This window comes from Peromyscus californicus, unplaced genomic scaffold, assembly GCF_007827085.1.
Source record: "Peromyscus californicus insignis strain IS unplaced genomic scaffold, ASM782708v3 Scaffold_3__1_contigs__length_106647218, whole genome shotgun sequence".
NCBI classification, from domain to species: domain Eukaryota; kingdom Metazoa; phylum Chordata; class Mammalia; order Rodentia; family Cricetidae; genus Peromyscus; species Peromyscus californicus.
Genome location: NW_026294551.1, coordinates 92,177,804 through 92,203,399, shown reverse-complemented (window position 1 = coordinate 92,203,399; position 25,596 = coordinate 92,177,804). Strand labels below are relative to the sequence as shown.

Here is a 25,596-nt window from a genome sequence, read left to right as displayed (position 1 = left end):
ATTCTCGTGAACATCTTTATACCAAAAGTGGGCAAAGTGTTCTAGAAGCACTGTTTGTCCTCATTTCCTGCTGGAGCATAAGCTTCTGAGGGGCAAGAGTAGTGTGTTGTTTTTATGTTTTCTTTATTCTTTGAGACTCTCGTACAATATGTTTTGATCATATTCTTATACTTCCCCCAAAGTCTTCCCAGATCCTCCCACCCCTCTGTACCCACCCAACTTCATGTTCTTTCTCTTTTACAAAATCAAACCACACATACACACACACACACACACACACACACACACACACACACACACACACACACACACACACAGAGTCTGTTTTGTGTTGGCCAGCTACTCCTGACATGAGGGCTGCACTGGAGTGTGGTTGATATACCAATATCACTCCATTGAAGAAAACCAATTTCCTCTCTCCAGCAGCTGCCAGTTGTGAATAGCTTCTTGGTGAGCAAAGGACTTTGTGCCCATTTCCCTCCTCCACGCTGTGAGTTTAGTCTGCCTTCAGCTTGTGCAGCCCTTGTGCATGCTGTCATGAGTTCGTATGTGTATCTGTTGTTCCCAGACATCGTCTCCCTTTCTCCCCTTCTTCTGCATAGATCTCTGAGCTTTAAGGAGATTGTGTGATAACGGCATCCCATTTAGGACTGAGCAGTCCAGAGTCTTTCACTCTCTGCACACTGTCCAGTCGTGGGTCCCTGTATTAATTACCATCTACAGCAAGAACAAGCTGCCTGATGAGGACCGAGTGCTACACTGATCTGTGGGTATAGAAATGTGTCGTTAGGTGTCATTTTATGTTCACTTACCAGACTAATAGTAGATTTTCCCCTCAGCCCATGACTATCTCAGGTTCTCCCTCATTAACTATTTCAGGTATGAATTCCAGCTCATGGAGCAGTCCTTAAATCCAGTTTTTAAAAGTAGTTGAATATTCTTAAAACATTCATACCACATTGCACCAGTGGGCCTTTCTTACAAGCAGATCAATATTGTAGTTCAAAGAGTTCATAGATGGGTGAGCTTGGGGATTACTTTTCTCCTCTGGTAGCATGCACAAAGCTTTCCAACACTATGAACACTAGCCAGTAGAGATAAAGCTTCCAGTTGAGCACCAGCTAGATTTCTAACAAGGATTTCAGAATTCCCATAACAGATGTCTCTTTGTTCTATCCATAAGTATGTGGTATCTTCAATAATGTGAAGAGTCTTACCGTCAAGCTGTGGAATGTAGCCAATAGCATTAGGAATACCCAACAATATTTGGGGAAGGGTGTCTGCTGGACCCCTTTGACCAATAAGGGAGCAGGGTCTTGATCACTACTTTATTTCTGGGTCCTGTATAGCAAGTGCTTGCTAAATACTTACTGAAAGAATTAATTAGGTAATATTTTCAGTATATAGATGAGTATGGTATTGCTCAGAAAGTTACATTTAGAGTCTTTCCTGTTTCTCTTCATCACACCTCCCTGCTACATCTACGTGATAAAGGTTGCAGCTTTGACAGCTGGGTACCTGGTAGAAGAGGTTATCCTGGTATTTAGGTTTTGCCTTCAACCTCTTACATTGTTGCAACTTAGGTGGCTGACCAGTGAGTTAGACCCTGTGTCTTCAATAAAGATTGAATGTTGAAAGTAGCCGCTTGGATTTTTTCTCTCTTGGTATGATACCCAAGCACAGATCTTTTACAAGTATAGAGCAAGCCCCAGGCTTACAAAAAGCAGCTCTTAATGATTCTCAACTCATTTCTTCAATAATGAGCGCTCATACAGATGCTACATACCTCGGCAGTACTGAGAGAAATAAGACATGAAGCTTGTATTTTAATGGTGAGTGACAAACAATAAGTGAAGAAACACTCAGACAAGAAAATGAGGTAGTAATTCCTGAAGCAGTGATGAGAGAAGGTCGTGGAGACGAGCTGTGTGGTGGGGCCAGGAGTAGAGGACTGCACAAAGTGCTGGACAGAGAACGGCTGCGCTGCTTGGCCGAGGGTGGCCGAGTAGCATCAGCACTTGCCTAGGAAAAGTGAGGGCAAGCAGAACATTAAGTCAGCTACACATGACCAGACCTGTTTATTATCAATAAAATGTATGTGAATGCCAAGGTATGTATGTCACCATTTGTAACATTCTTGAATGGAACGTTCAGTATTGATATACTATTACTAGTGAAACATTGAAGAAATACTTTAGAGTTCTTTCCCACCACAAATAGTGCTAAAGAGAGAAGACAACTGTGAACTAGTTTAATAGATAGGGCTTTGTGTTTAAGGGATTGAAAGTTTGGGAAATGCTTAGAAAATGAAAAAGGGGAAATACCCTATGGGGAGGGAGCACTGTCACAGTCTCTACATGCTGCATGTCCTAGTGAAGCTTCACATGATGCAAGTATGCATGGACTGCATGCATACTGTGGAGGTGAAGTCAGTCTGCTTGCCTGTTTCTACAGCTCGTCCTCCCCAATGATCCTTTTCTCTTGGAAGTTGCCTTTCAGACTATGTCTTCCCAATACCTTCGCCCTTGCTTGTGCTATGATGAGTTTTGAGCTGAAGCCAGATTTCAACTGCACCCCATTATCATCTTCCTGACTCTATTGTGCTCCTCTTGTACACAGTTAACTTTTCAGAGCAGCTTTCCATAGTGGGTCTTAGTAAACAGGAGAGCTATTAATGATGCGTGTGCTTCCTGTGGCGAGCACATGGCTATCTCAGTACCAAACAGTGAGTTGCTGGAGAGGACAGAGTGCCCAATGGTATCACAACACTTCCAGACTTGTCTGACTCACAAATGGAATCCTTTCCAAATTATTCTAAAAGCCAGGAAGTAGCATAAAAGTTAAAAAGCCATGGTGTCTGCACATTCTTTGAGAAGTCATTCTTTTTTTTTTTTGGTTTTTCGAGACAGGGTTTCTCTGTGTAGCTTTGCGCCTTTCCTGGAACTCACTTAGTAGCCCAGGCTGGCCTCGAACTCACAGAGATCCGCCTGGCTCTGCCTCCCGAGTGCTGGGATTAAAGGCGTGCGCCACCACCGCCCGGCGAGAAGTCATTCTTTGAGCCTCGCATAATAGCCTCCTCTACAGATAAAAAAAGAGGTAATGCTAATTAATGCGTTGTCTTCAGCACTAGTCATCCTGTTTTGACCAACTGCCCACAATCCTTATGATTCCACACATTTAAAACTACCTGGAAATAACATTTATCCTTTTCAATGCCCCAACCATAAATCAACCATAATGGAAACCCCCGCTTTTATTGCAAAGCTGTGTGCTCCAACCTTTGAGTCTAAAGTGTTTACCTGGCTTTTCTGCAGCTGACTCAGTGGATTAGACCCTTTTAATGCAACTTGCATGGCAGTGTGGTCACCAAATTATATGAAGACTTTAAATTTTGTGCATGATTGATAGCATATTGCTCTCTACTTAAATCTGTTTGCTTTCGTGATCAAGGCTTCAAATGTAGAAAAATGAAGGCGAAAAAGCAAGGAAAACAACTCAAGAAATGAGTATTTGGTTCCTGGGCTGCCCCCCAAAGTTAGCAGGGGACAGGGTTTCTTCCTACAGAGCAGCCTCGGGTGTGGGGCGTAATGAGGAGTGAGTTAACCAGTACATAAATGCCATAGTTTTGAGAAGCCAGGGGATGCTCCTTTCTTAAAATATTCCTTCCAGTGTTGGTGGTGCACACCTTTAATCCCAGCACTTGGGAGGCAGAGGCAGGCAAATCTTTGTGAGTTCGAGGCCAGCCTGGTCTACAAAGTAAGTTCCAGAACAGCCAGGGCTACATAGAGAAACTTGGTCTCCAAAAACAGAAACAAACAACAAAAGGTATCTTATCCCAGTGTTTTCCAAAACTACTGTCCATACCTGTCTTTGGACCTTCCTTCATCATTGCTCGGGATCCTGTATGGGCTTCCATCACTCTGTCCATGTCTCAGAAGCCCACAGACCTCCTCCTTTCTAGTTCCAGGGCTTTTTCAAGCTGGAGTGTTATTTCACTGCTAAGTATTACTAAGCATGGGTCATACCTGCTCTTGAATGTTCTCTCAGGTTAGTTTAGCTCCCCATTCTTGAAGTCACTGTTTCGCCTCTGATCTGTCAGATGTTCATGTCTCAAACATAAGATGGATAAGAAGTTGTTTCTCAGCTTCCCCCACCCCACCCACCCCGCTGCCTTTCTTTTTGTTTGTTTCGTTTAGTTTGACTTGGGTTTTGGTTTTTTGAGAAGAGAGCTTATATAACCTAGGTCGGTCAGACTGCTGATCCTCCTGCCTCCACCTCCCAAGTATAGGCTACTTTACTTGCCATTTTCATTTCTCTTAGTAGTCAAAAATGGCCAGGAATGTGTCAGCATGTCATCATTAACCAAAAAATATGGGTAGTATCACTCTAACCATATTATGATTCTAAATCACTGAAATGGTATCAACTAGGGAATTTCGGGGTTTTAGCCTCCTCTCCCCTCCCCCCTCCCTTTCTGCTTCTCCTCCCTCCCCTTACTCCAGGGCCTTAAACATGCTAGACACATACTGTAGTACAGAGCTGCATCCACAGCCTTTTCTCATTTTAAAAATGCAAACAATACCTGATATACTCAGTAGTTAGAGGTTAGATGAGGCTAGGGGTGTGGCTCAGCTGTAGAGTTCTTACCTAGGATGCATGGTGGCTTGGGCCTATCAATCTCAGCACCTGCACTAAGAAGGTAGAGTCAGGAAGAAAAGAAGTTTAAGGTCATTCTTGGCTGCATAGCAAGTCAGAAGACAGCCAGGGGTATTGCAAGACCCTGTCTCCATCAAAAACAAAGAACTTAAAGAGTTGATCATTTTAGTGTACAAAGGAAATTATAAATGGTTGCATAGCAATTACTTGCTTAGAAAACTTTCAATAACATCTCTGTTTACTTTCAAATTAAATGTATCTCCACCCATTTTTGGATGCTCTCATGTAGGAACCCAACCTACTTTGTTAACCTTCTTTCATGATACCCCTGCACATTCTTGCATGCAAGCCAAAGTCTGATCCTCCAAAATGCATTGTCCTGTTTACTGTGAGTGACAGCCCAGGAGTAACAGCAGTTTGAGTTCTGACTGTGGGGTTGTTGGTTGGTTTGGTTTGGTTTGGTTTGGTTTGGTTTGGTTTGGTTTCATTTCATGGGTGCCAAGGATCAAACCTCCAGGGCCTCATGTAAGATAGAAGTACTCTGCCACAGAGCCAGCACCACCCCCATTATTTTAAAAACATTTGATGCTTGTATATATTTTTACTTAATACTTGATTTTAATGTAGTTATTGACAGTGCACATTCATGGTTCAACTCCTTATTTACTGTCCAACCTGATTAGAGTGCCTTTGAACAGGTCACTTAAATCTCTAAGCTTCACCTATAAAATGAGAATAACTATTACAGGACTGATAAAGGTTAAAAACAAGGGCAGTGATGGCACCACTGTGGTGATATTATGTTCCCCAAAATATTGTGCACCCTAATAAACTTATCTGGGGTCAGAGAACAGAACAGCCACTAGATACAGAGACCAGAAAATGGTGGCACTCACACCTTTAATCCTAGCCTTCTGGAGGCAGAGATCCATTGGATCTCTGTGAGTTCAAAGCCACACTGGAAACAGCCAGGCATGGTGACTCACGCCTTTAATCCCAGGAAGTGATGGCAGAAAGCAGAAAGGTATTTAAGGCGTGAGGACCAGGAACTAGAGCTGGTTAAGCTTTTAGGCTTCTAGCAACAGTTTAGCTGAGATCCATTTGGATGAGGACTCAGAGGCTTCCATTCTGAGGAAACAGGATCAGCTGAGGAATTGGCGAGGTGAGGTGGCTGTGGCTTGTTCTGCTTCTCTGATCTTCCAGCATTCACTCCAATACCTGGCATCAGGTTTGTTTTTATTAATAAGAACTTTTAAGATTCGTGCTACAGCACCACACACCTTTAATCCCAGCACTCAGGAGGCAGAGGCAGGCAGATCTCCATGTGTTCGAGGCCAGCCTGATCTACAGAGTGAGTTCCAGGACAGCTAAGACTGTTACACAGAGAAACCCTGTCTTAAAAAAACAAAAACAAAAACATAAAAAAAGATTAAAAACAATAATCCATTTAAGACGTTTAATGCTGTCACTAACATGTAGTAAGCCCTTCGTACATTTCAGCTATTTGCTGATGAAGTCCTTTTTCTCATTCAACTCTGCAGAATCATTTACAAATAATGAGGGAAGTAAAATAGCACTTCCAAAGTAACAGTACAAGGGGGAAAGATGGGATTTGAAACCAGAGCTGTCCAGCCCCAAAATCCAGGGTTCCCTCCATGTTCTCAACTCTTGTTATTCTCTACCTGGAAATCTTCCTCCTTGTATCACACACAGAAATAACCTTCCCAAGCTAGCTCAGGCCATGTCCTCATCCAACTCACTTTGACCACCATTAAAACATGATCTTTCCCTAGCCGGGCGGGTGGTGGCGCACGCCTTTAATCCCAGCACTCGGGAGGCAGAGCCAGGTGGATCTCTGTGAGTTCGAGGCCAGTCTGGGCTACAGAGTGAGTTCCTGGAAAGGTGCAAAGCTACACAGAGAAACCCTGTCTCAAAAAAAAAAAAAAAAAACACATGATCTTTCCCTCAAAATTCAGCAGTTAGGGCTGGGGGGATAGCTCCGCTGATGAAGTCCTGCTGAGTGCAGGTCCCAGCTCCCCTTTGAGAAGCCAGGCATGGTACACATCACTGAAATTCATCTTGGGAAGGTGGGTGTAGAGAGATCCCTGGGCTTTCCTAACAGCAAACTTCAGGTTCAGTGAGAAGATCTTGCCCCGAAAACGAGTTAGCATATGATTGAGTAAGACATTGGACATCAACCTCAGCCTCCATGTGCGCGTGTGCGCACGCACACACACACACACACACACACACACACACACACACACACACACACACACACACAGCAGCAGCAGTATGTGACTGTGTGACTCCTTCATATATCGTTTTATACTGCGGTGACCTCTGTGGAAAGCCATGAGCTCTTTGACACCAGAGCAGGGTTTGCACCTGTTTCCCCTTTGGAGCCATTTCCCCTGAAGTACTTTGCACTAAGTAGATGCTTAATAACCAGTCAAATTGAACAGAGGTTGTTCAAGTCCCAAATGGGGAATTCTGTCCAGTTCAGACCAGGAATCATTTTCTTGCTACTGTTTCTCTATGCCAGACCCCGTAATAGACACAGGGCTTAAAGAAAAAAGCCAAACCCCTTCTCTCAAGGATTTAGAGTTTCACTGAAGTGCTTTGAAATCCTACCTTTTTAATGGAGACAATAATCAAATGAGCAAACAGATCAGTAATGGGAATGAATTGTTATTGTTTGTCCAGATACAGTCGTCTCCTCCAGCTGCTGTACGAGTTTAGACTACATGGTCACCTACCTCTTCAAGCACATAGCAAAAGAGGGCAAGAAGCCACTTCAATGCAGGGAGTCTGTGCAGGCTGGTCAGAGACTGTTACACTTTATGCAACGAAACCCGGATGTGCTGCAGCAGGTAACTTCGCTTAACGTGTTTCCCAGAAGCTGTCCTGGCCCCTGAACTTACATAAATGTTTGTCAAGAGGTTTAGCAGTGACTCCCCTTGATACTTTCCCTGACAGTGCAGAGTACACTGTCCATAAAAATCCCAATGCTGTTCATGGCACTGCAGAGTTCAGAAGGGATAGTTCTCCTGAGGCCTGAGGAAAGTGGATCAGAACTCAGACTTCTTCCGTGGACCCGTGGGCAGCTCTCAAATGTGCAGTGAGGACGTGGCTGCTGGAGCAGTTGTGTACGAGCCCCTGCTCCATGCAGACGCCTTGCCAGGAGCTGCCCATTCATGAAAGTGCAGTTAGCAGTTGTTCCAGCGTAAGATTACGAGTCACACGGTTCAGACCTTAGCCAGTGTTCCAGACAGTCAATTAATACGTGAGGATGCAACAATTTGTTTTCAGTTGTGTCTTTTAAAAAGGTTTATTTTTCATGTGTTTTATATGAGTGCCCTGTCTGCATGTACACCTGCATGCCAGAAGTGGGAATTGGATCCCATTATAAATGGTTGTGAGCCACCGTGTGGTTGCTGGGATTTGAACTCAGGACCTCTAGAAGAACAACCAGTGCTCTTAACTGCTGAGCCATCTCTCCAGTCCCTAGTTGTGTTTTCTAACTGGCCAACACAGGCTAAGTCCAAGTTTATAATTGTTTTAAGTAACTCATTTCTGCCAATCTGAGAAACAACATACATAAGAAATGAAGATATATGCCAGGAATATTCCAGAGAGAGTAAAGCCATTTTACAGATAGACCATCACTATGACTGATGTTTGTACTTCCACAAAATTTGGGAAATACATGTATACCCTTTTCGGTTTTCTTTTGCCCAGGTATATCCATAATAGTCTGACTTGCAAAAGTCAGTACCTCACTGACTATATTGTCATTAGTGAACAATGTCGTCTGAGTCAGTAGACTGTCTCATTGCACATGAACATGATGAGAATGGAATGGGAAGTTTGTGGAAAAGGTTTCCTTCCTGAATATAATGGTTTTACTAGGATCAAAATGAAATTATAAAAGTCTTATTTGTAGTGACATTTCAGTTAACTAGTTGCATTCCAAGAACAAATGGCATGAGTGTAATTTGTTTCATATTTTGAATAACTAGCAAAGGACTAATTACTACAGACTCCACAACAGCCTAGAAATATGGTTAGCATCATCCCCAGTTTTACAGATCAATATTCTGGGTGCCTTAAGATTCGCTAGAAAGTAATAGAATTGGAATTTGAACCAAGGTCTGTTTAGCTCCAAAGCCCACGTCCTTAAAACTCAAGCCACTGCTTCTCAAGGTATCTCAGAGTCACCTGGATGCCTGTGCAAAATACACATTCTGTCATGGTTAGGATGCACTTCTCTCAAACACTTCTTCCTGCAAGTCACTGCTGGACAGGTAGGGGTACACTTGCAGCCCTGTGTGTTTTCCATGGAGAAGGCTGAGGACCACTGACGTATAGCATGTCATCATTGAAGATAACAAATATTCATGGCCCTGCCTACCATGACAAAGGACAAGTCTACCACAAAATCATTCATGCTAGCAGTCAGTCATCATCACAGTATTGTCCCATCAGCTTTGAGCCGTCACTTCTAATTTGGTTGAAATTTTTAGTAAAAATCAGTAGGCTAGTAATAAGACCATGCAGGACATGAGCCAGTGTGTCTTTACTCACAATCAACATGAGTTTGTTGGTTTAAGTCATTTCTGTGTGTTAATAAGACTTGGTAATCTTTCACTTTATAGCATATGACTAAGTAGTGATATATCTTTATTAAGCAGTGGAATACATTCTATTTATTTGGGATGTAAGCTTTCAGATAACATTTTAAATATTAATGACTGGTCTCTGGTAGTCAGCATAAATATGATTTGCATTAGCACTAGGTTGTATCATCTTGAGTGCCTCTGATGTCAACTATTGGGTATAGTAATATCTGACATCATCTCCTTAGGTCACTGACAACTTTGACCTCTATTCTTATGCACAGTTTCTGTCGTCTCAAAAGCTCTTTTGAATTGATTTGAAATTTTGACTCTTCCCTTTATGAGGCAGTAAAATTGATAATTATTCAGATGGGAACTGAGCACTGAGTGAAAAATCAATTCCACCCGCTCTCTGCTGCGTATAAAATTACTTCTGAGTCTGCTGGACTGAACGGATGGCCAGAGTAAAAGCAGCAGGCAGGAGCAGTGGGAAGAATTAGCCGGACAGAGCTAATAGCCTGAAGGGATGAACCTGGAAAAGAGGGAGTGGGCCAGTTGGGGGTTATTATGAGCAGGGATGGGCCATTGATCATCTGTTTACATCAGCTTTCCAGGACCTTATAAATCAGCCCTGAAGAGTGGCAGAGCCGAGATTCAGACTCTTACCAGAGGGACTTGTATTAGATTATTCTCATTTTCACACTCAGATGAAAAGTGAGCCATTGATTATTCATTGGTTGCCCATTAAATGCTGTTTTTATAGATGATTTGCCTATCACAGAAGATAATGAACAAGGTTGCTGCTTCATAACTCGAGGTTTCAGTTTTCAAGGCATCTGTGTCGTTAAGTAATGCCTAACCCTATTAAGAGGAATGGGTTACAAATTGCTTAACAGTGCTGAAAAACTAGACCCTAATGACTAATTGTGCCTGGAGTTTAGAGAGGGCTTGTCAGCTCTTTAAACTAAACTGATGCAATGATACTGCAATTATTTACTGGTTTGAACTGTTTTCCTCCCGCCCTGGACATATTTGGCTAGAAGCGTAATTGCATGGAGAGTGTCAGTTCCAAACTGCAAACGTGATCTCAAGCTTCTGCAGAAAAAGAATGACCCTGGGTGAAGGGTTCGCAGCACCTTCTCAGGCCTTGTCACTTGTGTGCTGCCTCTCACCTGGAAGTGCATTTATTATGACCTGTCATGTGACCTTAGATCTTCCACAGTTTGTAAACAGATGTAACTTTGCAAGGACTAAAATTTATCCCATGTGAAGAGTCATTGAATTTAAGTGAGTCTGTTTGAGGTAAGAAATGCTGCCTCTCAAGTATTCCTTCAAATTAACATCTGAGAAAAACCCAGTTTGCATAAATTAAGGGAGAAGAATTCCTCAAGTATTTTTATGTCACTAGGAGAATGAACTAAAAACTTAAAAAGAGATGATCAGTAGTAGCAGTGGTCGGATTGCTAATCACCACTGATTAGTAATGGGTGAGAGTGATCTGCTGCAGGAATTTGGAGACATTGTTTATATATGTTTTTTTTCCGGTTTCGTTACTGGACATGTTATATATTTACATTCATAACCAGGAGATCAGCATTCATTCAGATACATGGAAAGACAAAAGCTGTGCCCAAATTAGGTGAAGGTTTGCAGAATCGAGGGGCCATTTTAGAGACATGATGAATTCTTTTTGTAATGATAAGGGCACTGATGCGAAACTGCATCAGAACCTCCTTAAATGTTCTAGAGAGAGTAGCACCTTGTGCAGAAAAAGAGCAGTACCTATGGACTGCCTCTGTCACTGAGTGGATTGAGCAGTTAGCGTGTTGATGAGGCGGTTGCAATCATAGTCATGTCCAAATACAGTGCATAGGAGAACCAGAGTGACTCTTACCTGGTCGAGTCTAGCTAGCTATTTGGCTCAAGTCAGCTCTACTAAAAATGCAGAGAAATTCTAATTAAGACTTTCTCTTCCTCTCCTCTTTTTTATTTCATTTATTTGTTTGTTTGTTTGTTTGGTAGCATGCCATTTAACTAGAAATTGTAAAGAGCTGTCAGGAGCTATAAGAATCATACTTCAGTATGAACATAAGCTAAAAGAACATTCACCCTTTTCCTCAATCAGTCAGTCAATCAATGAAAATTGCTTTTGTATAGTGCTCTTCATGACATGTATCCCAAAGTGAATTACAGCAAAAGGGAAATCATCTGCTCTTTTTTCATCTCTGTGTTTAGACTGAAATGATATTGCTCAACATTTTGACATACTACACGAGACATCTTTCATACTTAAGATTCCATTCCTTAATACTAAATAGGAGAAAGTGCCAGCACATACTTAACTGACGTTGAAGCTCTGGCCTATGGAACCTTAGCAGAAACACTTAAGCAAATGAAATATATTTCTTCTTTAACTCTTTAAAAATAATTAGCCATGTTTTTTAATATTAATGAATGTAGAGTTTTCTCAGAGCCCATTCAGCTCCTCTCTGTGCCCACTTTTCCTGTCCTCGTAGTTTTAATAAGCTCCTATGCTTTTGACCTCATCTTCGTCCACTGTTCCTTCGTCCTGCATCTTTCTTTCCTTGCTCCTGGCTCTGAGAAAACTCTACAAATGAATTTTTTTCTCATGATCCTTAAATTGAAAAGGGGACCCTCCATTTGACCAGCTAGTTTGGGATGGTTGATTTACAACTTCGTTACTGGAAACATGGCAGTAGACTGGTACCAGAACAGGTGGAAAGAACATTCATAACTGGCCAAAGGACTCAGAAGAAGCTAAGGGTGTGTCATCAGACAGAGAGTGGGAAAGAGGTACTCAGATGTTGTGACAGTTGTTTTCACATATGTTGCCATACTCTTAGTCCTCTTCACAGAAATCCATGCATACGCTGTGTTCTTTCTGGTAAGATGTGAAACCTCACAGTATGCAGGTACTGCTTTCAGTTCATGTGTCCACAGTGTCGGACATAATCATCAAGTATCTCAGGGAGGGGAATTAGCAGTATCATTTCACAGATGCAGAAACTGAGACAGAAAAAGGTCAAGTCTTTCCTGAGGTCATGGTCTGAACGCTAAAGAACTAAGCCATTCAGCCCTCTATTTTGTCTTTTTTCCTCTTTTTGTATATATTGGTTATACCTAGTAATGGGTTTCATTATGACATTTTCATACATTTATATAATGTGTTTTCATCATGTTACCTCCCATTACTCTCCTTTCCTCTCCCACACCCATTGCTCCCCTTTCTAAAGAACTAAAATTTTAATGAAAGTCTGTTTAACTCCATAGTTCATGTACTCACCCACAAAGCTATCTGCTCTCTCATTTGGTGGCTTCTAATCTAGGGAAGTATATTATATTGTGTTTTGAAAACTAATAATAAGGCAAGTTGAACATTGTGAGTTCCACTGGATCATCGCAAGGTAGAATGATTTAGAATGCTCATCCTTTAAAAAAAAATAAGTATACACGTGTGTATGTGTGTGTGTGTGTGTGTGTGTGTGTGTGTGTGTGTGTGTGTGTGTGTGTGTGCGCGCGCGCACATGATGCAGTGCCTGTGGAGGCCAAAAGAGTGCACTGGATCCCTTGGAGCTGAATGATGGGTGGTCGTGAGCCACCTAACATGGGTACTAGGAACAGAATTCAGGTAGCCCTCTCATGTCTGAGACAGAGCTGAGCCTCCCTCCCTTCTGGTGTACACCCAACCCTACTCACTAGTTCTGTAGGTAGGTGATGAAGATGTAACATTTGGAAGGACGGTTCCGTGAGGAAATCAGTCTGATAGTGTGATTACCTCAGGATGTTCTTTGTGAGTTTTCCCTAGTCATCTTTGAGGTTGTTTTTGAAGTTTCCTTTTTTTCCTTAATCTTTTTTTATTTTTATGCATATAGGCATTTTTGCCTTCATATATGCCTGTGTACCATTTGCATGCCTGGTGCCCGTGGAGGCCAGAAGAAGGTATGAGATTCTCTGGAATTGGGGTTACAGAAGGTTGTGAGCTGCCAGGTAGATGTTGGGAATCAAACCTGGAACCTCTGAAAGAGCAGTCAATGTTCTTGAGCACTGAGCATCTCTCCGGCCCACTTTGTGGTATTCCCTTTAACCTGGTGTCTCTAGGAGACTATCCAGACGGCAACTGCTCACAAAGGTAAATGTGCTATGTAACATTCCCTTACCCCATCACATCTCTGTCTAATCCTTAATCTCAAATTGATTCGATATGGAATGCCAGTTTCCACTTCTTACTGGTAAAGCCTTTCTCCTCAAGGAACCTTTTACCAGTGATACCACTAGTCATTTTTTTTTTATAATTTAGTCCAATTTTACATATCAGCCACGGATTCCCCTGTCCTCCCTCTTCCCGCCCTTCCCCCAACCCACCCCCCATTCCCATCTCCTCCCAGGTGGAGCTCTGGGAGTCCAATCAGCGAGAAAGAATGAGCGAGAATTGTTGAGACCATGATTGGAAAAAGCACAGGGACAAATAGCCAAACTAGTGGAACCACTAGCCATTTTTAAGCTCTGGGTCTAATACCTGGTTGCTTTGAGCCTCTCTGTGCCTTTCCTGACCATTACCAAGTGTATTAGTCAGATTTCTCTAAATCAGTGGTTCTCAACCTGTGGATCACAACCCCTTTGGAGGTTCCCTAAAACCATTGGAAACCATGGATATTTACATACAATTCATAACAGTAGCAAAATTACGATTATGAAGTAGCAATGAAAACTGACTACAAATTAAAAACAAAACAACAGCAACAAAAACCTCAGAACAGTGAGCGGGCCATGTGTGTGAGTGTGGAGTATGTGACCCTCAGGAGTTCCAGGGCTGAGAGCTCCAGTGTGGGGCTCCCTGTTGCTCATAGCTCCAACCTGTAGCACTGCTTTTGCTGGCATTTTTATCAAATTTTTGAAGTATATTTTGTTTGTTATTTTTTAATATAGTTATTTTGGTTTTCCTTATCTTCTTATTTTGCTTTTTTGTTATTTTAAAAATAACCAGGTTTGTTTGAGGCAAAAGTCAAGAATCTCTCTCTCTCTCTCTCTCTCTCTCTCTCACACACACACACACACACACACACACACACACACACACACACACACACACACACACAGAGATCTAACTGCTAAGGATGAAGTAAAAATATGTAAGGCCAGGTCTAAACCTGTCTAGGTAACAACAAGGCAATAAAAGTCCACAGGGCGGCTGGAGAGACGCTCAGAGTTTAAGAGCACTGGCTATTCTTCCAGAGGACCTAGGTTTAAGTCTTAGTAGCCACATGGCTGCTCACAACCATCAGGAACTCTGATTCCAGAGGATCTTCTAGCCTCTGTGGACACTGAATGTACATGGCACACAGACACATATGTAGGCAAAACACCTGTGTACATAAACTAATAAAATAATTATTTCAGTCCAAGAGAGAATAAACCTCTTAAGAGTGAAAAACTCAGGCTGGGAGATGGCTCAGGCAGTAAAGTGCTTGTCTTGCCTCCTACTTGTAACCCAGCACTGGAGGAGAAGGACAGGTAGGCCCCTGGGGCTCACTGTCCAGCCAGCCTAGCCTGTTTGGCCTGTTCCAAGCCAGTGAAAGACCCTGTCTCAAAAGCAGGCTAGTTAACACCTCAGTAATCATACACAGATGTACGCACACACACATACACAGAAAACACTGTGACCAAAGACAAATTTTTAAAGCCATGTTTTTAATTTTGAAAATAGAAAAGTAAGGGGCCTGTGAGATGGCTCGGGGGGTAAAGGTGCTTATGACCATGACTGTTCTTTCATCCCTGGGACCCACATGGTGGAGGAAAGAACCAGCTTGCACAGATTGTCTTCTGATCTTCACACATGTGCTATGGTGTGCATGTGTGTGGATAGATGGATGGATGAATAGTTTTGTTAAAGTGATATTTTAGAACAAATCATGTGTTCTTTTAGAAGAATGACTATTGTCTTAATCTTTTTCTTCAGTGTGTCTGCTACTTTGATTTTTGTTGTAGGTATGTTTGAGCTGCAACATAGATGTCATATTAATGTAACTTACATAATGCATTTTTATGGTGTACCTCATTTCCTCTCAAAGATCTCCTACATCTTGGCATTTGTCCAGGCCTCTCAGCACAGCCTGATTCCTTGCAGTGGTCTGTGGATGTCTCTAAAGTAAATACCCAAAATATTAATTTTCAAAATATTGTCTATAGACATAATTTTAGCTCTACACCTATTGTGGTCATACACTGCTACTATAGAATAAGCCAGATGGTAATGCTAAGATTATATCTCAACATAAAATGGCCCTTCTAAAAGTCCAGGAAAAATGTCTAGTCTACACGTGGATCAGAAAAGAAAAAAAAACAACTCTGCCAGTATTGTTCAAGTTACCAGAACAGAAAGGATTTCCACCCCATGAGGACGTGTGTTCTCACCTCTAAGCACAGTGGAAGGACACAATCCATTGATAGCATAACTTGCCTTATTAATTGAAAGGATGGAATCCACCAGATGTAGCCCAAGCCAGCAGAGAGTTGGGTGACTAAGCAACAGCAAAGAGACCATATTGAGCGAGCCAGAATCCAGTCTCCAAGTCATTTATTTCAGCCAGTGACAGTACATGTAAACTCCTGTGCCTCTGCAGTGATTGATGGTTTAATATCATATATAATTTTTTTAATGAAGGAAAACCATTTAAATATGTTACCATTTGCACTGGTATTCTCCTATGTACATAACTGCATTTAATCATTATGGGGATTGTTTTTATACTTGTGTAATTTGTATCCACGAAATAACTGTCAAAATCATCTCATGCTGTTGCTGGAAATGGTACAGTGTGCTTCATACTCAAATAGATTCATTCTTCCCTGCACATAATTAAGAGTGTTGGAGCTTTCACTGCACCACATAGGAATTCCATGTTTACATTTCAGAGAGTGAAAAATAAGCCACAGTGTGTTTGCAGGCTCTTGTTTTCTGAGGCAGTGATAGTGAAGTGCCTTAGTTTTGTACCAGTATATGATTTGAAGGGTTTGATTTTAAGACTTTTAATATTAAAATACATAATAAAATTTTATTATCTAATTACAAGAGGGTTTAGCCTCTTATTAAAGTTGCTAAATCAGGCCTATATTAGCATTATAATGGCACAGTTTGACATGGAATACTCAAAAGTCAAGTTCAAAAGGGGGGTTGAGTTGTTGGGGAGGGGTCTTTTTGCCTTACCCCTCCTCACACAAAATAACAAGGATGAAATGCATGTATGGAAGCAAACAAGGAGCAATTTGGGATGCTGGAGAAGGAGTAGAGGTGTCAGCCCAGGATGGTACCCTTAGGCAAGGCAGCTGGTATATGTAGCCTTTTGTTTATCTGCTACTGGTTTATGTAGCCTTTAGGCCGGCACCAGAAACAATCACTCCTACAGGGTCAGCTGCTGGTCAGAAGCAAAGTAAGAACAGATTTTGCTTCCAAACACAGCAGCCATAATTTCTGTACAGCTGGCACCTGCTACTGGTGCACAGCGTGAAGGTGAAAGGTCAAAGAGGCAGTTGTTCAAAACTCAAGAATGGCTTAAAGGGACTTGTAGATTAATCTGCTTTATTAACTTCTGTATATTAGATAACTATTGCTGTGAATGACAGTACATCTTTTTGAATAAGTCACATCTCTTTCTCTTTTAAATTAGCTTTTGAGTAATGAATATTAAATAGAAAGCATTTCAAGAGTAATTAAATGAAAGCAGAATGATGTCATTTTACAGTTTTGTTTGTGTGTTTATAGAATAGGGGAATTATGCTTTCCAAGAATTATGCTTTTTTTCAGTCCTTTTAAAAATAAGGAAGGAAGGAAAAAGAAAAACAGATTTCATAAAGAAGAATTGGAATAAACAGGACAGCCACATGTCCACTAGCCTTTGTCTTCAAACTGAGAAAAGATGATGTCTCTTGTGCCGTAGCATGAAGTCATTGGGTGCCGGTGGCTGGCTTTGACATTCCCAGGGGCTCCAAATGTTTTCTTTATGAATTAAAGTGACTGCAATCTGTCATCGTTCTTTTATCTACAGTTTAGCACAGTCAGTTCTGCTATCAGTCTATAGCAAATGTTCTCAGAATAGTAAAGGAGTTGTGGAAAGTCAACAACAGACATTTCTTTTCTTTCACACTCATATAGAGCAGATAGAGAATGTTTTGTAAGGGGAAACATGTGGCTTTATACAGACTTAGCCCAGTAATAATTAGACAAGCTCTATAATAGTCTCTCACCCTATTCTGGCAAATGAGATGGTTTTTATCCTCTTCATTGGTCATGATGTGCATAATTGGCTATCTGTAAACTAAAACAGAAAGAACTCAGTAACTGTATCCTTTTTTAAACCTCTGCAAAAAAATAAGTCACTGTAGAGACTTTCCATAGGTTAAGTACTGATACAAACTCTGGAAAGGTTTTTAACAAACTCTTCAAAAGGGATAGCTTTGTCTGTTGACTGACAGTGATTTTTCATCTTTGTTGTTTGTTTTAAGGCTTCTCATAAAATGAAAGTACTGTGGAGAACAAGTGTGTTTTGGGATAAGAGAGCGCAAATAGCAGCGTTCATATATATTTCACAAAGAAAACTGTGCACCAAGTTTTTATATGAGTGCGATCTTCCCTCTCTGAGCAATGTTTCTCTGAAATACAAAGGTAGCACCTAAAATCATCTTACTCCACAGTTCACTGCCCAAAGTAGAGCCTTCTGATCTCTGCTTGAGGACCTGGCCTTGTTATCGCCCTACCGGAACCCGGTTGTTCTATGTGCTTGCTGGGACTAAGGAAGTCATTGTGAAAGGAGCATCTCAGACTCATCAGATTCTGTGCTGAGTGTGAGACAGACACACACAAATACTGGGCGTGTGTATTGAAATGTGGGTTTGCAAACATGCTTCTATTTAAACCTCTTAACACTGAAGTACTTGTATAACCATTTTATAGTCTAAATGTTGGTGTTGGGACTCTGTGAAGTGTCTGCAGCTGATCAACAGCAGAGCTTGCGCTCTCACCCTGGAAACACAGCTCAGTCCCCAACTGTTTGGTTGGTTGGTTGGTGTTTTTTTGTTTTTTGAGACAGGGTTTATCTCTGTGGCCCTGACTATTGTGGATCTCACTCTTCAGACCAAGCTGACCTAGAACTCACAGAGATCTGCCTGCCTCTGCCTCCTGAATGCTGGAATTAAAGGTGTGAGTCATAAAGTATCAACACTTGGCTCAATCTGTGTTACTTATCTTCTACTGGGTTTGGTGGTTTTGTTTGCATTGCTGGAATCAAACCCAGAGTGTAGCTGGAAGTTTTCCTGTGTCCCACCCAGTCCCACAGCCACTCGGCCCCAAGTACACACACAGAGGCATATATCAGTTACAAAATGTAGGGCCTAATGGCTAAGGCTTCTCGATAGCTAGCTCTTACAGCTTAACTCAGTCCATTTCTATTAGTCTGTGCATTGCCACGTGGCTTCATGGTCGTGGCTTCATGGTATTACCTGTTCTCTCACATCTTGCTTCTCCTTGTGGCAGCTCACAGTGTCTCCTGACTCCACCCATCTTCATCTCCATCTCCAGTTTGAATGTACCGCCTAACCTTATTCTGCCTTACCATTAGCCAAACAACTTTATTTATTAACTAATGAGAGCCATGTGTATTCACAGCATACAGAAAGATCTCCCATAGCACCAGAGCCTCATATATGCTAAGCAAGTTCTCTACTACTGAACTCCATCCCCAGTTCTTCCTTCATAGATTTAGAATCTGGCACTTAGATGATTGTCAACCTTTAAGTCTCACATAGGTTGAACACTTACAAAAAAGCCAAAGCACCCATTCCTTGCCATGTGCTTAGAGCAGTAGCTGGTCTGGAAGGAGAGAAGGAAGCAGGTACTCTAAGAGGTTCTCAAATGAAAGGCCAAACAGCTGTGGTGGAAGGACAGAGATGGAGAGAGATCCCAGTGGATGCCTTGTCTTATCTAGAGAGGCCTGACTTTTTTGCCCAGTCAGAAAGCAATACATTGTAGACCTGAGATCTTTTAGATCTCTCTATCCTCCCATATTGAACTTTCTTGACTTAGATAGATACTGATGTAATGCGAGAAATCCACGAAGTCTATTTAATGAACAAGGGAGTTTATTAGGGGGTGACTCACTATAGGACAGGTATTTATTGTAGGGTCCAGGAAAGCCGAGCTATGTCCCACACTGATCTTCTTCCAAGATGTGCCTGGTCAGTCCCTGTAGCTAGAGTTTTCCTGCCTGGCCCACAGTCAGGACAAATCTCTCTCACCTGCCAGTCCCACAGCCGCTCAGACCCAACCAAGTAAACACAGAGACTTATATTGGTTACAAACTGTATGGCCATGGCAGGCTTCTTGCTAACCATTCTTACAGCTTAAATTAATCCATTTCTATAAATCTATACCTTGCCACATGGCTCGTGGCTTACCGGCATCTTCACATGCTGTTTGTCATCGTGGCGGCTGGCAGTGTCTCTCACTCAGCCTTCCACTTCCCAGCTTTATTCTCCTCCTTGTCCTGCCTATACTAACTGCCTGGCCACTGGCCAATCAGTGATTTATTTATTGACCAATCAGCAACACACTTGCCATACAGACCATCCCACAGCAAGTCCCAGCATCCAAAACCACGAGGGAGGGAAGAGGGCATGTGCACATATGTGCATCCCAGGTCTTAAGGGTCCCGGGCAGCCACGCCCCAGGGGCATGTACTTCAAGGTCATAGGCAGGTGTAACAGTTACCTGCTACCTCACTAGGAGCAGGGCTTCAAGGTCATAGCTAGAACAGCTCCCCACTACACCTATGGGGACCCAATGAGCCAATGACTATAGACTCACCTAATACAAGATATTCAACCAATAATGTGACTTCATATTTGATGCACAGCTACCACTAACCTTGGTTTGATGTTACTGCTTGCCCTTGAGAAAACACCTGCTATTTATAAACATCCTTTCTATGTGAGTCTAAGCCTGAGACTTTTTTTTTAAGATTTATTTATTTATTATGTATACAGAAGAGGGTGCCAGATCTCATTACAGATGGTTGTGAGCTACCATGTGGGTGCTGGGAATTGAACTCAGGACCTCTGGAAGAGCAGTCGGTGTTCTTAACCTCTGAGCCATCTCTCGAGCCCCAGCCTGAGACTTTTTTTATAGGACCGTTTTATTTTGAAGCCTATGACACCAGGCAGATTATCAAGGTCTGCAGGTGTACCTGTGTGCTTCACCCTTTTAGAGTTCTTTCTGTGATAAGATTCTCAAAGTCACACTGGAATGAGTGAAGGGATAAGATGGTATAGGTTTGATTCGTGGCCCAACATAACGCTTCTTCCTTATTCCTCCTCAGTATTTTAGGCATCTCTCTGTAGTGGCAAGAATTAATGTAAATACCGTAGTAACTCTTCTCACTAATACACTAAATACTGTCGCATCTAAAATCTATTGGAATCTCATAGCAACAGTAATGGGTGTGGATTCTTTAAACCTGAAAGTATCGGCACACCAGAAGTAAACTTTGGGAGAAATGTGCAGAAACTCGGACTTGAAGTAACTTGTTCAAAGTTGTACGGCCCTAGTGGTGCCTGATGCCGTGGTGATGTATCTGTATCTCCACACAGGTTTGTGTCATTAGAAACTTGGTTCCAGGGTGGTGATGATGAAAGAAGGGCCTTAGATCATCTGACCCATGAAGCAGTTTGGGGGAAGTCTGGTCTTCCCTCTCTGCTTTCTGCTTGAGCTGTGGTCCCTCCTCTGGGTGTGCCTGCTAAGTGGCACCATCCACCATTAGGCTTTTTTCAGAGGCTGGACCAATAGAACCCAGTCTAGGGCTAAAAACCTCCAAAACAAAAAGTTAAATAAGCCCCTTTTCTTTATAAGTAGCTTTCCTTAAGTATTTTATTAAAATGATGGATATAAATCAGTGGTTCTCAACCTGTGGCTCTCAACCCCTCTTGGGGGTCAAACAACCCTTTCACAGGGTCACCTATAAGACCATCAGAAAACACAGAGATTTACATTACAATTCATAGCAATAGCAAAATTACAGTTATAAAGTAACAATGAAAATAGTTTTATGGTTGAGTGACTGTATTAAAGGGTCGCAGTATTAGGAAAGTTGAGGACCACTGGTCTAGATAATAGGTAGAATTGCTTGTTCCTAGATCTCATCCAGTTTTGACCACACAAAAGCTTCCCAGGCCCTTAACCTACCATTCCTTCCCAGCATTTCTTCTTACCCATCCACCCTTGTCCAAGGGAGACAGATGAGATTTCTCCTGCCTTTATTTCTCTGGGTGGCAGTGTGAAAAGGAATGAGAAGCCTTGGAGTTTCTTGAAGGAAAGCAGAGTTGTGGGAATGTGAGGGTTGACCCAGTGGTGACATACTTGTTTTTTCAAAGATAACTGATTTTCAGACACTTGCAAGTTTTTCTGTGATTCCCAAAGTATATCACTTCATAATCATTTGCTTGGTAACTCTGAGGCAGTTCAACCAGCAGCAGCCATTGATGGAGCCAAGTTCATATAGTACGTAAAGGAAGACTTGTTTGTCTGCAGTCTGCCTACCTTTCATGAGTTAATCTTGTCCCATGTGCTCATGCAACCCATAAGAACTCTTGCCATGAATTCTATATGCCTTGTCATGCTTGGGGAATATACTGAGTGGTCTTGGGCTCCTGAAATTCCATCTTCATGTAATGCCTTTCTTTGAAAATGCTCTATTTAATGAGGACTTGCATACCATGTGTCCTTGGAATCATTTTCCCCTTTGAGAATCACACCACCCTACAGAGGAGAATTCCTAGGGTAATTGAACTGGCTTCTAGGATCAGTTGGCCAAGCCACTCATGTGGCCCAAGACTCACAATCTTAGAGTCTCTCCCATCCCATCATTCCCTCAGTGTCCTACATCACCTGGACATGGGTACCAAAGACAAGAAAAATGCCTCAGTATATACTTCCTGATGCTCCTGTGAATCAGGAATGTGAAATAATACACCACCATGAAAGATAGCAATAGAAAGTGCCAGGCTTGAAGAGAAGTGGCTTGGGCCTCAAGGCAGATCACCATAAGGAACACCCAGAGCAAGAGCTCTCTCTGTTACTGCCCATACTTAATGTGGCCTCTCAGTTCAGATGGACACAGCAGTTCCACTCAGCAGCAATTAGAGATAAGTGCATTCAGGATGATTTCTCCAAGATTAGAAGGAACAGCTTGATGGGTGGACGATAAGAGATTAATAAATACATGAGCTCCTCAAGGCCTGTTATGGTTGACTATGAAATGGCCTCTACAGGGCCATGTGCTCACTACTTATTCCCAAATGGCAGCACTATTTTAGTGGTTCTTGGAAATTTGGCAGGTAAGACCTAACTGCAGGAAATAGGTCACAAGCAGCTGGTCCTTGGGTGGATCTTATGCCCGGCTGATCCCTGTCTCTCTGTTTCCTGACCACTGTAAGCTAGGAACCTCCTGAACCACATGGTGTTCTGCCTAGGCCCTGAGACCAAGACACCATCACCTGAGCCCTCTGGAACCATGAGCCAAAATAAACCATTGCTCCTTTAAGTTGTGTGTGTCAAAGCAGTTTGATCACAGTGATAGGAAGCTAACTAACAGAACATCTTCAGCTCTGACCAGAAGTGTTCGACACATAAGAGCCTAGTAATTCTTTGAGCAGTGATTAAATATGGGAAATAAAATGGAAGGGAAAAAGAAGAAAAATTCTGTAAAACAATGCCTGGTATACAGCAGGTATGCAGTGTGTGCAGCATGTTTTCATCGAGTGTTAAGAAGATAGTAATTAAATGGTGATAACGTATGTGCTGGTGGTAGCCTTGTAGAGATAAGGAGCCATCATCCATCCCTACAGAGGCCCAGGCTGTTTTGGAAACTAGAAGTTCCATTCCAGGTGCATAATGTGCTCTTATCCCACAGAGGAAGAAAGGCTCCCCCCCCCCATTGCTCTCCTCAGCTCCCCTGCATTAGAGAGAAGCAGAAGACAAATTGACAGAAATCTGGAGGGAAGTAACTCAAGTGATTTAGGAGAATGGAAGGGCTGGCTTATGGGGCCAGATTAAAGAAGCTAAATATGTATAGCTTGCCTAAGTGACAACTAAATGGGGCATTTGATAAGTCTATAAATACTTGGAAGATGTAAATGCCAGGAGGAGAGGGAATTACTTAGCATGGCACAATGGAGTATTGGCATAATGGGATAATATTAAGAAAGGGAGGATGAAGGTTGAACATCAATAAAAAGCTTCCTGACAAGAAGAACCATTCCTGACAGGGGACACTATTAGGTTATGTGCTGTGGGCCAAGGGAAATAATGTCAGTGCCCTTCCTCAGAGCACTGGCACCAGAGCCAGCAAGGCAGGAGATGATGAGCAGTGTCCTAACTGGGGCACAGAAGCCAAGCAAGTGACCTCTGGCTGTGGCTTCCCTGTCTCAGAACAGGGAGAAAGCAGCAGCAGCTGCAGTGGTTATGGAGACTTCATACTACATCACTGCCAGAGAGAGGACACTCATTTTCCTGCAGGATGGAAATCTGCTTTCTCTTGCAGACACCATTCACCAGGTGCAACCCCTCTCGGTTAGCAGCCTCTCCTAACTCCCTGCACAGTCCACAGAGTGCGTTATTTCCCAGCACACCTTTGCTCTCCTTCTCCCTTCTCCGTTGACAGCCTGTCAGAATGCTTGTTCTCTAGAGCAGATCAAATGGCCCCTTCTCTGAAGCCTCCCTCCCTGCCCCGACCCCAGCAGAGTTGGGAATCCTCTGGCCTCTCAAAGCCCTGGGTGGGCTTGTTTGCAGCACTTAATGTACTGTACTGTGAATCTCCTCCCTACTGGGCTGCAAGTCTGTGAGAACTGGCACTGGCTTGTTCACCTCCATCCCCAGGATCTGTTTCAGAGCCTGCTCAAGCTATGGTGTCAGCAAATGTTGGAGTAGATCATGAAGGAAGTTTTGTTACCCACTCTTGTCCTGTTTCAGAGCCTGCTCAAGCTATGGTGTCAGCAAATGTTGGAGTAGATCATGAAGGAAGTTCTGTTACCCACTCTTGGTCTCTCATGCCTTGGGCTCATGTATTTATTGAGGGAAAAAGCTCCCAACTCTCAGCATCTTTGAGCAGTCTCCAGGGGGTCTCTGGGCTAGTACAGTCAATGCCATTTAGACGACTGTAGATAGAAGCCCTCCTTGTTCATGCCTTGTTTTGGAAGCCATGTTGTTGAGACTTCATGGATGTAACCTCCTTGACATTTCTAGGAAGTGCAGGATGACACCAGTACACGTGCTAACATGGAAAGCCAAAATCTCACAGGGACCCAACCCTAGACAAAGAACAAGGAATGCTGAGAGCAGAAGAAATGATCTCCTCAGGGAAGAGCCCCCAGTGGGTTTTCTAGTACCACGTGGTCAGCCCTGAAAGCATATACATACAAGTAGCATTATATGGACTGAGCAGGTTGTGTTTATATATTTAGGTAGGAGTGTCTGTGTGTGTGTGTACACAAAGAAAAAGCATCCATGAATTTGAGACAGAGCAACAAGGAGACTACATGGGAGAGGTTGGAGGAAGGAAAGGGAAGGGGGGAAATTATATAATTATATTTTAATTTCAAAATATAATTGGGGGGACCTCAAGTCTGAAAAAGCAGAGTGCCCCACTATGGTTTCAATGTAAATACTAGGCTAACGCTTAACGGGAAATGCCTTAAACACATTTTCCCCATATGAAAACATTTTTAAAATAAGTGACATAATCCTTCACTGGTGAGTGAAAATCTTTGGGGCCATCTAACCCAGTGTCTTCAGGAAATAGGGAGAATGTACCATCAGATGAGCTGCAGTGAAATTTTGAGCCTCCTCCTATAGGATGGTGACTACAAGGGAGGCCCTCATGCCATCATGCATATGTTGTTCTGTTGTGAAATATGATACTCATTGGGTAATGCTGTGGTGACTGATCAGCAAAGTAGCATGCTTTTCCTCGCTCCCTTTGATTCTGAGCGACCTGAGTCAGCACTGTGTCCTCATGGCCCTGTATGCTTGTGCCGATTGGCAGGCTGTTTGATGGCTGCTTGTTCCCAACTAGGGATTTGTGTGGTTGAACATTTCAGTCGTTGTCTGGCAACCACTTCTCTCTATTGAGAGGCTTGAATCTGGACACCTGTTTGTAGAGTTCTGAGTCTATCTGTGGTTTGGGGTTCCAGTTTTCTTTCTTAGGAGGAATGCTTTGACTGGGAAGAACCTGAGTTGAGGAGCCTGGCTGTCCTGGCT

At 42.6% G+C, this 25,596-nt stretch overlaps 1 protein-coding gene across 3 annotated transcripts in view; it reads left to right on the top strand.

Moving 5' to 3' along the window:
- Window positions 1–25,596, top strand: part of Ranbp17 (RAN binding protein 17) — a 319,336-nt gene that overhangs the window by 280,394 nt on the left and 13,346 nt on the right. For 2 of the 3 annotated variants that reach the window (XM_052759010.1, XM_052759009.1), the window contains one exon: window positions 7,363–7,529. The exons of the other annotated variant lie outside the window; for it this stretch is intronic. In XM_052759010.1, the coding sequence (XP_052614970.1) occupies window positions 7,363–7,529 (167 nt within the window). The remainder of the gene's footprint in view (window positions 1–7,362; window positions 7,530–25,596) is intronic. 3 annotated transcript variants of the gene reach the window in all.